Source organism: Sinohyriopsis cumingii, chromosome 2 (assembly GCF_028554795.1).
Source record: "Sinohyriopsis cumingii isolate HCF-2022 chromosome 2, ASM2855479v2, whole genome shotgun sequence".
Classification (NCBI taxonomy): domain Eukaryota; kingdom Metazoa; phylum Mollusca; class Bivalvia; order Unionida; family Unionidae; genus Sinohyriopsis; species Sinohyriopsis cumingii.
The window spans coordinates 36,799,333-36,814,084 of NC_142962.1; the positions used below are offsets into that span (position 1 = coordinate 36,799,333).

Consider the following 14,752-nt stretch of genomic DNA (forward strand, 5'->3'; position numbering starts at 1 on the left):
TTCACACCATTGAATTTGACTAACAGTGTGACTGGAGTACAGTAAGTACATTCAAGCTTTAAAATGCTTAAACATTGATTCACATGATATACTTTATTGAAACAAATTTGCTCATCAAACAAAAGAAGTGTTTAATTTGCATACTTGGAACAGTCATTGCTGAGTCTCCACTGACTGCTTAAGGCAGGGTGAAACCATTGGTTGATTAGGAAATATCTGACCGCTAACCACAGAAAGCAAGCGACCATTAAATATAGTTCATTTATATAGGAAATCTGCCGGGGAAAATAAGAATGTTGTTGTGGTCTAGTGACAAAACTGAACAGGTTTGACTATATTAATGATGCCTGTCACTGAAACACTCTCGATGATAGGGTATTACAGTCGGATGGACTAAAGCATACACTGTTGTCCAAGAACATTCAAATATGAATCCTAAAATCCGTACCAGTTATTGGTCACTTTCAATAACAAAAATAGAACACCATATCATAATAAATCGCACTATTCTCCTATCACAGGCCACTATAGAAATTTGGCTACAGACACTCATAACAATTTTCATGAAAATTCGGACAATAATTTTTAATTCCCGTGTGATATCATCAAACAGCAAAAATTCAATGATGGACAGTTGCTTAGTTAAATTCTTTATTGCAGAATCAAACAGACTTTACTAAACCATAAATAAATTTTGCTCCTATCCATTATTATGGTACTTTTATTTTAGTCAATATGTTTCAGCACCATTCTCAATCAGGACCAAGCAGATATAAAAAAGTCATCTGGTGAAAATTAAAAGTCAATATCACTTTCTGTTCAGAAGTAGTAGTGATAAAAGATTTTCTAGATAGTTGCTGTGGTGGCCATATTTAACATTAGATTGGCACCGTTTTTATTTGGGACCAAGTAGACATCATAAGTAAGTCATTTTAGTGAAAACCTCATGTTATATAAAAGGAGTAGCAATAACAACATTTTCAAGATGGCTGATGTGTGATGACCATATTGGATTTCACATTAGTACCATGTTCAATTAAGGCTATCCTGGACATCATAAGAAGTATTTTGTTTAAACCTTTGCATCTTTTTGTTCATGAGAAGTTGCAATAACATTTTCAGATGACTGCTGTGGTGGCCATATTGAACTTCAGAAAGTATACCATTTTTATTTAGGCTATAAGGAGATTATCAAAAAGGCCACTGTGACGGCCATACTAAACCAAGATGAGCACCATTTATCTTTACAACCAACTCAACATAATAAAAGTCTCTTAGTGAAAACTCCATGTTTATATGACCATCCATTCAGAAAGAGTAGCGATAAGATTTTCAAGATGGCCAACAACATCGTTATATTGGATTTGCTAGCAGCACCGTTTTCATCTAAGACCAACTGGATCATAGGATGAATGTGTTTGCTTCAAGTTTCAAGGTAATCCTCCAAATACTTTAGGATGAATAAATGAATATAACTTCATCAAAAAGATAACCACACTACCTGTCAATGGAGGTGCTAGGAAACAAAACTTCTTCTATCACCAAGGTAATTCAAACACAGACTTATGAGCTCCAGAAGCCATTGTCTTAATCTAAAGGCCATCACCACCTCTATCTTACCTGCATTGTTTACCAGGATATCCAACCTGTTCTCCTTCTCCATTATTTCTTTTGCCAATTTTCGGACAGACTGAAGGGATGCTAGGTCAACAACATAACTCTTTACATTTGGGTTTCCTGTGGTCTTACTGATATCTTCTGCAGCTCTCTCAGCTTTTGTTATGTCACGGCAAGCAAGAAGTACCTTTGCCCCTATAAAGACAGTGTAAATTTATTGTTAGTATGGTAAACATATATCAGTAATGTTTATTCAAGACTTTCAAAAAACCACTTTCTTATCACATCACCATAAATGTAAATTTGTGTTTAAAAAATCCTTTAAATTATTGTGTTTGTTTCATAATACAGTAGTATGATTTATCACTGATATCAAATTATTTTGTAGTTACCAAATCATAGAATTTCTATATTAAAGAACTGAAATAACATAATGTCTACTGAGTACACATACTGTAACTTCATGGATGTATAGTTGAAATAAAAGTACTGAAAATACGGATGGATTTAGGGTTAAAGTGATGCTAATTTAAAGATGAAAGGAAAGTATACAGAGATAATGTTTAGTATTTTAGTTTACTATTCCAATCAAACTGCTGCTTTCAATAAACTTTTATCAATTCATAATCCTTTTCTTTACATGTAACAAGAGAATTCATTTTAAAATTTGACGATTTGCTTTTAAGAGCATTTTCTACTACCATGTTATGAAGTGGTATGCAAGGGAGATAACTATTACAGGATTTAATCATTTACTTGAATGTGTGTTGCTGATGTTTATATGTTCCATTTTGAATTTTAATGAGCTAAAAGGCTTAAGAGCACAGCACAGAGAAATCGTAAGATAAATTTTTAATTAATATATCTGGTGGATTAATAAGTTATTATTTGATAATATATATAATTAGTAATTCATGAATTGTTGATATCTGCATTTTAACATGCTGACTTGATGACAAATTGTATTTTTTGAAAACAATAGGTTTTAAATACATAGCGTCTTTTTTAGATGCTGTATTCTGTTTTGATAATAAAATGTAAAACTTGTGCCAATTTTTAAAAGTTCTGGATACAGTAAATTAAAATTTTCTCAAACTATAAAGAAAAAAAATTAAGTTACTGTCTTTAAACATACCTTTTTTGATGATGCAGATTTTTATATTTTAAAACCATTGAGGGCACTGTTGTGAACCCTGGTATATAATTTGTTCTTTAAACATACAATAGAAGTCATACAGGACATGTAGGTATTCAGTACAAACTATTTCAGTAAAAAAAAGTAATTTTTTAGAATTTGATTATGTATACCTTTGAATGGTGATTTTTCACTTTATTTTGATCTATAGTCCTTGAAAATTTATTATATATACATGTACCAAGAAATACGTAAGGGCAAATCAGTGTTAAAGTATATGAATATGCTTGAACCTAAAGGGGCCATCCGATACAAGCTGGATTGAATGTTATGTACTGTGATGTCTCAAAGGAAGCTGTAGGTATTGAAATTAATTTCTTCTACCCTGTTATTTGTTATGATTAGACTTTATATCCTCTTTTCTTTACCCAGTTTAGTATCTTGACTACCATTGTAAAAGCTAGTCTACAGCAATCACTCATTTTTGTTTGGAAGTTTTTTTATTATAGTTAAGGGACAGTGCACTCAATAATCAGGACTGAACAGACTTTGGTTGAACTGTATAAGCAATAGTCTTTACAATACCAATTGATGTTTAACTGAAGATGAGTAATGGCTCCTACATGACCAGGCTGACATTTGCTTTAGTCATTGTCACTAAATCAGACATCTAAAATAGATGCAATATAACACATGATTTCATTAGTAGAATATTAGAATTTGTGATATTTAAATGTACAACACATATGTAATGGTAGTATCAAAAGCTTTTGCACTATTATGCTGTCATTAATAATCATTACGATATAAGGCTTTTTGCTGTTGTAACATCAATGTCTGCTACTGACTTTAAAATGAGAAGTCATTATAGTATTATGTGCTTGGTAAGACAACACCTAAGCATATCACAATGCTATAAGTCCTAAGGTTAATATGTAAATTATATGATTGCAACTTCGTTCTCTCATTGAGCAATTAAATACAAAATGTTTATACACTTCAATATTCCCAATAAGAGTAATATAAGTTACTCTGTTTCTCAGGTTTACTCACGGTTTCCTCAGTCTTAAATCAGTTATTACAAATGTATCACTACGAATACTTGAACTTCTTATGTTACATGTTTAGGCTCAAATAAACAGTAACAAAGAAAGAGTGAAAACAACAAGCTTTAACAAATTTAACACATAATTTACTTCCCTGGAAAAATAATGTAAAGACGAAAAAAAGTAAAAACTTACAGTTTTAAGAATCAAATCCAAAAATAATCCTAGAATAATCCATGAGTTAAATTTTCGAAGTCCTAGTAATGAAATGTTCTAATGAACTCAAATTTGAGTCCCAATGAGAAATCCAAAATGGAAGGCGATAATGTATACTATAGTCAGTATGGTGCTGTAGTGTCTACAGTTCATTGTTATTTCACAGACAATAATATTTTGATGCTTGAATTTCTGAATAAAATATAAAGAAATGTCTTTGTCCAAGAATTCTGTATGAGCACTCAAATATTTGCAGGAAAAAGAATTAATCTCTTAGAATCCAAATAATTTGAATAAAAATTAAAATACAATTCCAAACTAGTCACAAAAAAACAAACACCTTACGTCCCAGTATTTAGAAGCCCAACTAATTAATTTCTCTATAGACAAAGGTTGTACAGTAACATGAGACAAAAAACAGATTCCTGGATGAGGGTCATATCTCCAGAATTTCAAGAATAGCATAGAAGTATTTATGTCTAAAGCCACAAAATCCCAGTCAGCCTCGATTTTATACATTAAGAATGGAGTAAAAAAAGAAATTGTTTACTTTATTCTCAATCAAGGTCAGGAACTAGGTCAGCATAAGATACAAAGTTCAGTGTTTACTGATAACAGTCAGGTCAAACTAATTTCTGGAAAATTGTATATTCCTAGTAAACAAAATTACATTACTTTGACATGTAATGAAATTAAAAATAAAAAGATTTTGAAACTTACAAACAAGTAAATTAAATCAAATATAAATTAAATCCAATATACATAACAGTACTTAATTGGCATATGCATATATACAAGCCTAACTGCAAAACAACAAAGACCCTGATCCACCATTGCATAATGTGCCAGAAAATCATGGTCTTAGTTGTTTGGTCTACTCATTACCCCTATAAAAATGCATAGACCCAAACCTATTGGTGCATTATGCAACAGCAGATCTGTGTCAATATAATGTACTAGCAGATCTGCAGATCTGGTTCAATGCAGTTTGCAGTTGGACCAAGCTAATGAGTGAGAACATTTTGTTAAAATAATTCAGAAAACAAAGCATCTTGATGTTCTCTACTTTTGAGAAATGACTGAGTGAATTAAACATATATGTGCACTGCCTATACACATACTTAATGCTGAATTACAGATGTTTCTGTGCACTGACTATACATCTACTTCATACTAAAGTACACGTTTAAGTGCATTGCCTACATATCTACTTCATACTGAACTACACATGTGCTCTGTGCACTGCCTATATATCTACTTATTGCTGAATTACACATGTCCTCTGTGAACTGCCTATACATCTACTTCATACTAAGGTACACATCTCTCTGTGAACTGCCTATACATCTACTTCATACTAAGGCACACATCTCTCTGTGAACTGCCTATACATCTACTTCATACTAAGGTACACATGTCCTCTGTGAACTGCCTATACATCTACTTCATACTGAATTACACATGTCCTCTGTGAACTGCCTATACATCTATTTCATACTAAGGTACACATCTCTCTGTGAACTGCTTATACATCTACTTCATACTAAGGTACACATGCCCTCTGTGAACTGCCTATACATCTACTTCATACTGAATTACACATCTCTCTGTGAACTGCCTATACATCTACTTCATACTAAATTACACATGTTTAAGTGCATTGCCTACATATCTACTTCATACTGAACTACACATGTGCTCTGTGCACTGCCTATATATCTACTTCATACTGAATTACACATGTCCTCTGTGCACTGTCTATACATCTACTTCATCCTAAATTACACATGTTTAAGTGCACTGCCTACATATCTACTTCATACTGAACTACACATGTGCTCTGTGCACTGCCTGTAAATCTACTTCATGCTGAAGTACACATGTGCTCTGTGCACTGCCTATAAATCTACTTCATGCTGAACTACACATGTGCTCTGTGCACTGCCTATACATCTACTTCATGCTGAACTACACATGTCCTCTGTGAACTGCCTATACATCTACTTGATACTAAATTACACATGTGCTCTGTATGTGCACTGCCTATACATCTACTTGATATTAAATTACACATGTGCTCTGTATGTGCACTGCCTATACATCTACTTGATACTAAATTACACATGTGCTCTATGCACTGACTATACATTTACTTCATACCAAATTACACATTGTACTCTGTATGTGCACTGCCTATACATCTACTTGATACTAAATTACACATGTGCTCTGTATGTGCACTGCCTATACATCTACTTGATGCTAAATTACACATGTGCTCTGTATGTGCACTGCCTATACATCTACTTGATACTAAATTACACATGTGCTCTGTATGTGCACTGCCTATACATCTACTTGATGCTAAATTACACATGTGCTCTGTATGTGCACTGCCTATACATCTACTTGATACTAAATTACACATGTGCTCTATGCACTGACTATACATTTACTTCATACCAAATTACACATTGTACTCTGTATGTGCACTGCCTATACATCTACTTGATAATAAATTAGACACTGTGCTCTGTATGTGCACTGCCTATATATCTACTTGATACTAAATTATACATTGTACTCTGTATGTGCACTGCCTATACATCTACTTCATACTAAGTTACACATTGTACTCTGTATGTGCACTGCCTATACATCTACTTCATACTAAATTACACATTGTACTCTGTATGTGCACTGCCTATACATCTACTTCATACTAAATTACACATTGTGCTCTGTATGTGCACTGCCTATACATCTACTTGATACTAAATTACACATGTCTCTCTGTGCACTGCCTATGTGATGTGATTTTGATTTTTTTAACATAGCTTTAACAATTTTTCAGTCATATCACTATGATGTCTGCAATGTGGCAGTTTATAGTGATGTCTAGCACTGGGGCATCATGCCGCAGACATGTAGCATGATGTCCCACCCAGTCACATCATCCTGACACCAGGCCGACCAGTCCTAACACTAACCTCTTAATGCTGAATGCCAAGCGAGGCAGCTGTTAGTACCATTTTTTAAGTCTCTCATATGACTCGGCCGGGGATCGAACCCACAACCTCCCGCTTCTGAGGCGGATGCTCTAACCACTAGGCCACCGGAGCGTTGCACTGCCTATACATTTACTTCATACTAAATTACACATGTCTCTCTGTGCACTGCCTATACATTTACTTCATACTAAATTACACATGTGCTATGTACACTGCCTATGCATCTACTTCATACTGAATTACACGTCTCTCTGTGCACTGCCTGCACATCTACTCCATGCAAGGATATAAAATGTGAAGTTGTTAGAAGACTCAATCAGAAAATAATATACAGTTTATAATGATGAGAAAGAGAATATGGTGTGACTAAAGAGACATATTCCTTAGTAAATATAATACTGCAAAGTAAGAGGTTCTTATGATACTTTCGGATGTGAGATTAGGAAATCCCATGTGGAAGGTACTGCTATCATGTACTCAGAAAAACAATGTCTGTTTATTATTATTTTGTATGAATTTTGTTCTATGATTGATTTTGATTTACAAATATCAAATGATAAGGTAGCCTGTGTAACTTTAATAAAAATTTCTTTTGGCAATACTTCAGTCCTGTCAGTACCTCTGCGAGCCAGGTCTTCAGCAGTTTCTTTTCCTATCCCAGAATTAGCTCCTGTTATCAGCACAGTCTTCCCAGTCAGGTTACGCTGGCTGCGACACACTCCTCCAGCAAGGTAACGTCTCAAGACAATGAATCCGGCTCCTATAAAATACTATAATTCAATTAACTTAAAGCATTGGCATGATTAATTTTGTTTCAGTAAGGCTTCAGTGCTGTAATAAACTGTTGTACCTCCTAATCTATCAATCCACATTGTAATCAGCATAGATCAGTAACAATTTGTAAAACTTTGATGCAACTTCTTTTGTAAATCAAGTATCACATGAATACTGAATATATATCACACTTTTGTTATGTCTGCTTTTCACAGATTGTGATAAGTTATATCTGTCAGTCAGTCCACTTGTCTGTCTGGCCATCCATCTATCACCATGTTATCCTTGTAACCTGAGTTTCCTGTACACCTACTGAGGAAGATTGGTCATATTTGGTATAAGTTTCAGAGGTATGATATGGAAGGTTTAAGATTATGGAGGGAACCCTGGTAAATGGTGGTGCAGAACGGTTATATATATTTTAACTACTATTGTTTTATTTGATTTAGTGTTTACAGTAAAGGAAACAGAAGGATTTTTGTGCTAAACCAGTTTTCTTCCCCAAAGGCATATTATGATAACTGACCTGAGCTTACCCAATTTTAGGAGTCAAATGCACTTTTTGGTCGTTAATCTAGCAACTCTCTACATTTTATCCTTAACTCTTTCTACACTTCGGGAGGGTACTCCTATTTGGCATGATGCTCCAGAAGGAAGAATAGATGCTGGGATCAAATGCCATCCCTTGAAACATAATGGTTAATGTACCCTAATCCACTGTGTACATGTGTTATCAGTAATCACATGTATGGTCTGGGCTCTACTGGGCTACATCCTAAAAGACTTATCACCCAGTAAAGAAATTGATACCAAAACAAGCTTTATTTTATGTTTTGGAATTATGCATGCGTATTTTGCTAAATGTATATACTTTAAGAAGTTTACTATTGATTTCCTATATATTTCTGGAAAATTTAGCATTTGCAAAATGAGGCAATTGAAACCTCAACTTAATTTTTCCACAATTAACTCACATTTTGCAAGTATGTAAGCATTAAATTCGAACCCTGAAACAACAATAAATGTTTGGAATCCTAAATGCAATGTAACCTCTAAATGGAGGGGAAGGGGAGTGCCAAAATTTATCATGGTTTCAATTTCTAGTTCGAACTTTTTGTCAGAGTGTCATTCATTTTTAACAAAAGTGTATGGCTGACTTCAAATCATTCTGAATTTAGATGCAGGCATTTTCTTGAAACAAAATTAACATTGAAATTATTTAATATTTTTTGTGCCATTAGCTCCAAGGAAGGTATGTCTTTTGTGTCTGTTTGTCCCATCTGGTCCTTATTAATCAAATTTTTATTTCAACTACTATAATCAGGCCCAGCCCTAGGATGTGAGGGGCCCAATGCATCAAACGATGAGCGGGGCCCCAAGCAAAAAAATTGCATTGCAGAGCTGATTTCTTGAAGGTGCAGGGCTCAAGGCAGTTGCTTCATTCGCCTTGCCCTAAGGCTGGGCCTGACTATAATTTCTTACAACTAATGAAGCTGTGAAAGTGTTAAAGATTTTTAACATTTTGCATACAAAATCAGGTAATAGCTGGAAATTATGGGGTACCAATTTACTAATTATTCTACTGTAAAGTGTCGAATTTTAAATTGTATTGAACCTTAAAGTTGAACGCATTGAGCATTACAATTTTATCACATTTAAGCCAGAAAAGTCTTCGTGAAAGGTCACTTCGATCTTTCTTCTTTTCTCCCCCTGCGTCAGTGTTAAAATTTGAAAAGCTAGAATTTATGACTGAGTGAGATTCGACCACTGCATTGCTACACCGTCCTGAGAAAGTAAAGATTTGAGCTACCAACCGTAAAAACTTGATAGGAACCCATGTCAAACTATCATTTTCAAAGGGAATGATATACCACGGACTTCACAGATTCTAATTTGTCTGTGATCCGACAAAACAAATGATTATCTTGGGAAACATTTAGGAACAATTGGCCAGAGTAAATTAAGGCGTACACTTTGAAAGTAATGCAAATCTGAAGTGACGACCTTAGTCGAAATTCTTTTGTCTGAAATCCTGAAAGAGGAGAGGTGGATCCGAGGACGCCTAAAAAGAATAGTGCTTTCCTCGTTCAACAAGAAAAGAGGACCAGATGGCTGTCTTGTAAGAAAAGACAGGGTTTAGTACAAAGATGCAGAATTTCTGAAAGAGAACAGCATTAAGGTACGCAATTTTAATTTCCCACGTAATTTTCTATTTTTCGATTGTTTGTTTTATGCAAATGTGTTTGATAGGAATAGGATTCATATTATGTATCGTTTATTCAATTTCATGGAAATTTGTTGATGATAGATATGTTAAGCAATTTATCTCTTTAATTTTACAGTTACTAGTTCATTGATAGTATTGACGATTGTATGCTATCCAAGTTTTCATATGTGTAGGATTTCATAAGGTTATATGAAATACTTTTCTTGATCTGTTAGGACGATTTTGATTATCGTGAGTTAACGATAATCGCATATTTATATCTGATTTTGTAATATTTAAATAATCTTGTAAGTTAGGGATTGCCGTGAACTAGAATTTTGTGAATTTCATGCAATAGTAATTGAACATGTGGTAGTGTAGGTAAAGAGATACGTTAATGAACGATATACCAATAACGTGGTAATTATGGCTTGTCTCTGTGAAGTGAGGGTGATGTTCAATCGGATTAGTTCAGAATTTATATAGTGTGGATAGCTAGTATGCTTCTGAGTAACGTAAATGAGGGAATTTATGTCCGTGTAGAAAGTGGTACATACAGAGATTTAGGGTAATTCTGTCCTTTAAGGAACAGCTTGGGGGGGGGGGGTAGTAGACGGGACAGTCCGAAGACGGAAGTCCAAAGAAAGAAGTGACGAATTCAGAACAGAGGACTAGAAAGTCCAGGAAGTGGTGAGGCATAGATAATAGGAAGGCTCGAGGAAACAGGAAGACGTTGATACACGGTCACGGGTGGAAGGTGATACAATCAGTCGTGGACATTGCACTCTTTTCACCACTCATTATTATGATGAAATAAATCCAAAGTAGACACTGCTATTAAATTCTGCTGACATAATTTAGATTGAATTGGCATTGGCACTATTAATTTGTTTTGATTAAATTTGTTATTTTACTTGGCTAACTAACATTTCTTCCCAATATTCTTGCTCATTTCTCTGTCGAAAATCTATCTTTCCACTCCCACCGGGCTGTAACATCGATGAGGTCATCCTCTAGACAACGCCGGCCAAATCCAATTAACCAGCCCTCTTACTAAGAGGGCGACGATTCATCTACATTTTATAAATTCAACAAAAGCTTAATATATGATATCACAAAATATCTTCAATACAAACAAATTAGTTGTATCATGTATTCAAATATACAACATAAAAAATGAAATTTAGTATATAAAACATAATATTTGAGATTTAAAAGTACCAAATATTTTATATCAGGTATTGTGGTTAATGCACACCCATCAGTAACCATTTCACTTTGATTGCATTTTTGATTAGAGAGTCAGCAATAGCTGCCACAGAGAACCATTGCCTGCACAATGCATACATATTTTTATTGTGTGCAATCATTTCGGATGTGAGGAGGGAAAACTAAACATTGAAATAAAAATATTTTTTCTCTTCTGCAACTATCCAAAGCTTCTGCACAAAATCATGAATATGCTTTTGAAATGTTTCTGCTGTGAGAAATATTTTAATTTGCATCATTGCCAATGTAACAATGCTCTAGTTATGGTGAACAAATAATGAAATTAACTATTATCAATAACAATGTATATTATGATCACCTCCTGAATAAATACTACTATTAATTACATGTATTATTATTACGTCACGAACAGTTCCATCTGGCAATTTATGCAGACCTTCTAGTGTGCTGGACTTCCAATAAATGGGTTGCGGTTTGGGGTTACACTCAGATCAACAAACGTCAGATACAAGTATGTGTCTGTGGCATGGCACTTTACTCCCTTTGCCTCCACGCTAAATAGTCATGTTTGTGCTAATATGCCTTTAAAATATTCTATCTCCCAGAAAGAGAAAATGAAATATCTCTGTTACACATTTGTGCACATACAGTATTTTGTTTTTAAAATATTTTTCCCCTTTATTGATAAAGCAAGAGGTGTTATTTCATTAAATTGATCTATGATTGGGGGGGGGGATGAAAAAAGTATGTATTATACATATTATACATATATATATATATATTCCGACAAGTTTAATAATGCAAATTAAGCTGAAAATGTCACAAGATTCTGTTCAAAACGCTTAGTAAATATTAGCTTTAGTTTCAGACTGCTTACTGTACTAACAACGCAACAAACTCTCATGGCCGTGATTGACTAACCCCACCCCATCCCCTACAAAAAATCATGCGGGCGCCCATGCATGGATATGAATTAGACAAAGTTCGCTTTTAAACATTCTGACCTCCTTTGACCTCATCCTGATATTTCTTGTTGGATAGTATTATCCTGTTTGAAATGGAGAACATGTCAGTTAAAAGGAGGACTTTTGGCAACCCTGTTTTTGGACTAATAACAAAATAAAACCATTTAAATTAATACCGTCACTGTTTCGCAAACCTGTAACAACAACTGAACATATCTGTAACTTGTACGTTCGAAATAGATTATTCATATCCTCAAAACTTGGCATGGTTGTTTTTCGACGCCACGTAGTATAGCATTTAACTTCCGGGGTTATTTGTTTAAGAGTCGTTCCGCCCAATGGGTTCTTGTCAGGGTTAAAAGACAAAATTCACCCAGGACCCTGGACCCCTTTCCCCGAACAAAATTCCCAGAGGACGTATCCCCCATTGGACAAAATCCACTACGCATCATGAAAGATATGTCATAATCCCCTCCCCCAATCTAAGGTTATCCCTTTTTAAACTTTACAGAACATCACAAATATACATTTTTGTGTATCGATTTCAACCCACTGAAGTTTTGTTTCCGTTTTTCTTCAGTAGATAAGACGTTTAGTGTGCGGGTTAGATGTTAGATCCAAACAGACATGGGGATTAAGATGCAATAATGATCATTTTGATCTAATAACTAACTGTATGCCCATGTGTTTTGTCATATCGCTTTCACAAGTACCGAGTTTACTGTATTTGACTATATTGGTATTGTTTCGGCAGTACTGCAAACGCGGGACCCAATTAAGATCATTTTGGCGCCCCACCCACCCACCGCACCCCCCGATTTACGCGCAGAGCCCCCATTGAGCACAGCATTTGGAAATAAACTTTCAAAACAAGTTTTATATGATATTGAACTTAAATTTTCTTCCATCGCTTTAAAATTACTTTTTCTCTAGAGATTATTTTTTTTTAAATTACTAACGCGCGGGGCCCCTGTGAGCGCGGGACCAAATTGGTCGAATTGGGCAAAGGCCGGCCCTGGTTAGGTATATTGATGATACGTCACATTTATTGTTTTCCCAATCCCGTTTCAAAACAGGTCAGTATATTTCAGACGGTTTAAAAAGTTTAAAACAACTGAGGAGAGTAGTATATTGACATACTTTAGTGACAATGTTAAAACAGGGTGTGGGTGTACTTTGGCGGCAATTGGATTTTAACATGGGAACATCACCTGGGGGAGGGGGGGGCAATGGGAATTGAACATTGGTGACGTCATGGGGTTTATATGGTCAAAACTATTTAATAGGGTGAAATGCATTTATAGCGACAAAGGTTGATAGAGACAAACACAGACATTCAGAAACAAACAAAATACACATCCAAACAAAGAAGATGGAAACATACAGAAAAGATGACAGAGTTGTTCCAAAGAAAGACTCACAGATAGAAAAGAGACTCCAAAAAGAAAAGTCTATTGTATATTCAAGTATATACATGAGTTCTCTGGAGTCAAGTGGTGAACTTTGGTGTGTTGAAAGAAGTGTTGCAGTCTGGATAGGATGGATATTTTAGAGTGACCACATACGAACCGCACAGGATTGTACGTTTACCCACACACCAAATCGTCAATCGACCCTTGGAAAAACTGTATCAAATTGTGTACCAGAAGCGAGTGCGACTTCCCAGCCACTTCAATTTATCGTACGGACACGCCGATATTGGCCATCATATAAAGGGGAAAAATTCCAAGACCTACACATCATTGTGACTCCAAACACCATGCTATAAAGATTAATCACTCCACACAGCAAGTATCGAGCGAGAGACTCAAGTCCAATGAGAAACTTGAGTGCGATGCTGTGCCTCACGATCACATCACCAATGCAGTACCATATTTTAGTTGTTTATTTACTAACGCCATGGAAAACTATGTGCAACCAGTGCGACTTCCAGACTACAAGACTTTACTTTATGGACACGCTGCTATCACCCAGTATACAAAAGGGACGACTTCAAAGAGCGACACTTCATTGCGAAGACAAACGTCGAGAAAGATGAATCCCTCTACGCAGATGACAAAAGAGAAAGAAAAAAACATCATTGACCTCTTTCACCACCATACCGTCTCAACAAAGTGCATCCGAGAAGGAACAGAATTCGGTAGACGTAAAGGAGTATTTTAGCATCCAAATGGCTCAGACATCGACTTCAAGAAAATTTAGGACGACACCTGGAATCAGCAGGTTTCATTACGGACTTATTTGATTCACTGTTAGAGGAACTTAAACGTCGGTGCCAAATCAAAGATCTAGGTCTTATGAGCCTATCTATGTATCACGACAGCTTGAACTCTCCTGTATGTCTCGGGTTTAGTACACCTTCAGAATTAACTTCTTCCAAACTTTTGAGGGCTATTGAAAAAGTGCAATCGATGAGAAAATAAATTTGGCATCACCGATGGAAAAGTGACCATAGGAAGAAGATAGTGACTGCACTTGAGCTGCTCAGCGATAAGTGTACCTAGCACGATGGACACAACAGAAGATTTAGGAATGAAAGGGGGTAAGTGATT

At 35.3% G+C, this 14,752-nt stretch overlaps 1 protein-coding gene across 4 annotated transcripts in view; it reads right to left on the reverse strand.

Moving 5' to 3' along the window:
- LOC149804646 (retinol dehydrogenase 13-like) overlaps window positions 1-12,497 on the reverse strand; it is a 29,050-nt gene extending 16,553 nt beyond the window's left edge. For 3 of the 4 annotated variants that reach the window (XR_016416295.1, XM_089942783.1, XM_089942775.1), the window contains exons 1-3: window positions 12,377-12,482; window positions 7,645-7,785; window positions 1,621-1,812 (exon numbers count right to left, since the gene is read on the reverse strand). Coding sequence is in view for 3 of the 4 variants with exons in the window: in XM_089942783.1 (XP_089798909.1) it covers window positions 1,621-1,812; window positions 7,645-7,785; window positions 12,377-12,467 (424 nt within the window). In the remaining variant the exon portion in view is untranslated. Of the gene's footprint in view, window positions 1-1,620; window positions 1,813-7,644; window positions 7,786-12,376 lie in introns of all 4 variants that reach the window. The other variant, XM_089942791.1, reaches the window with a different exon arrangement.
- Window positions 12,498-14,752: the final 2,255 nt, after the last annotated feature.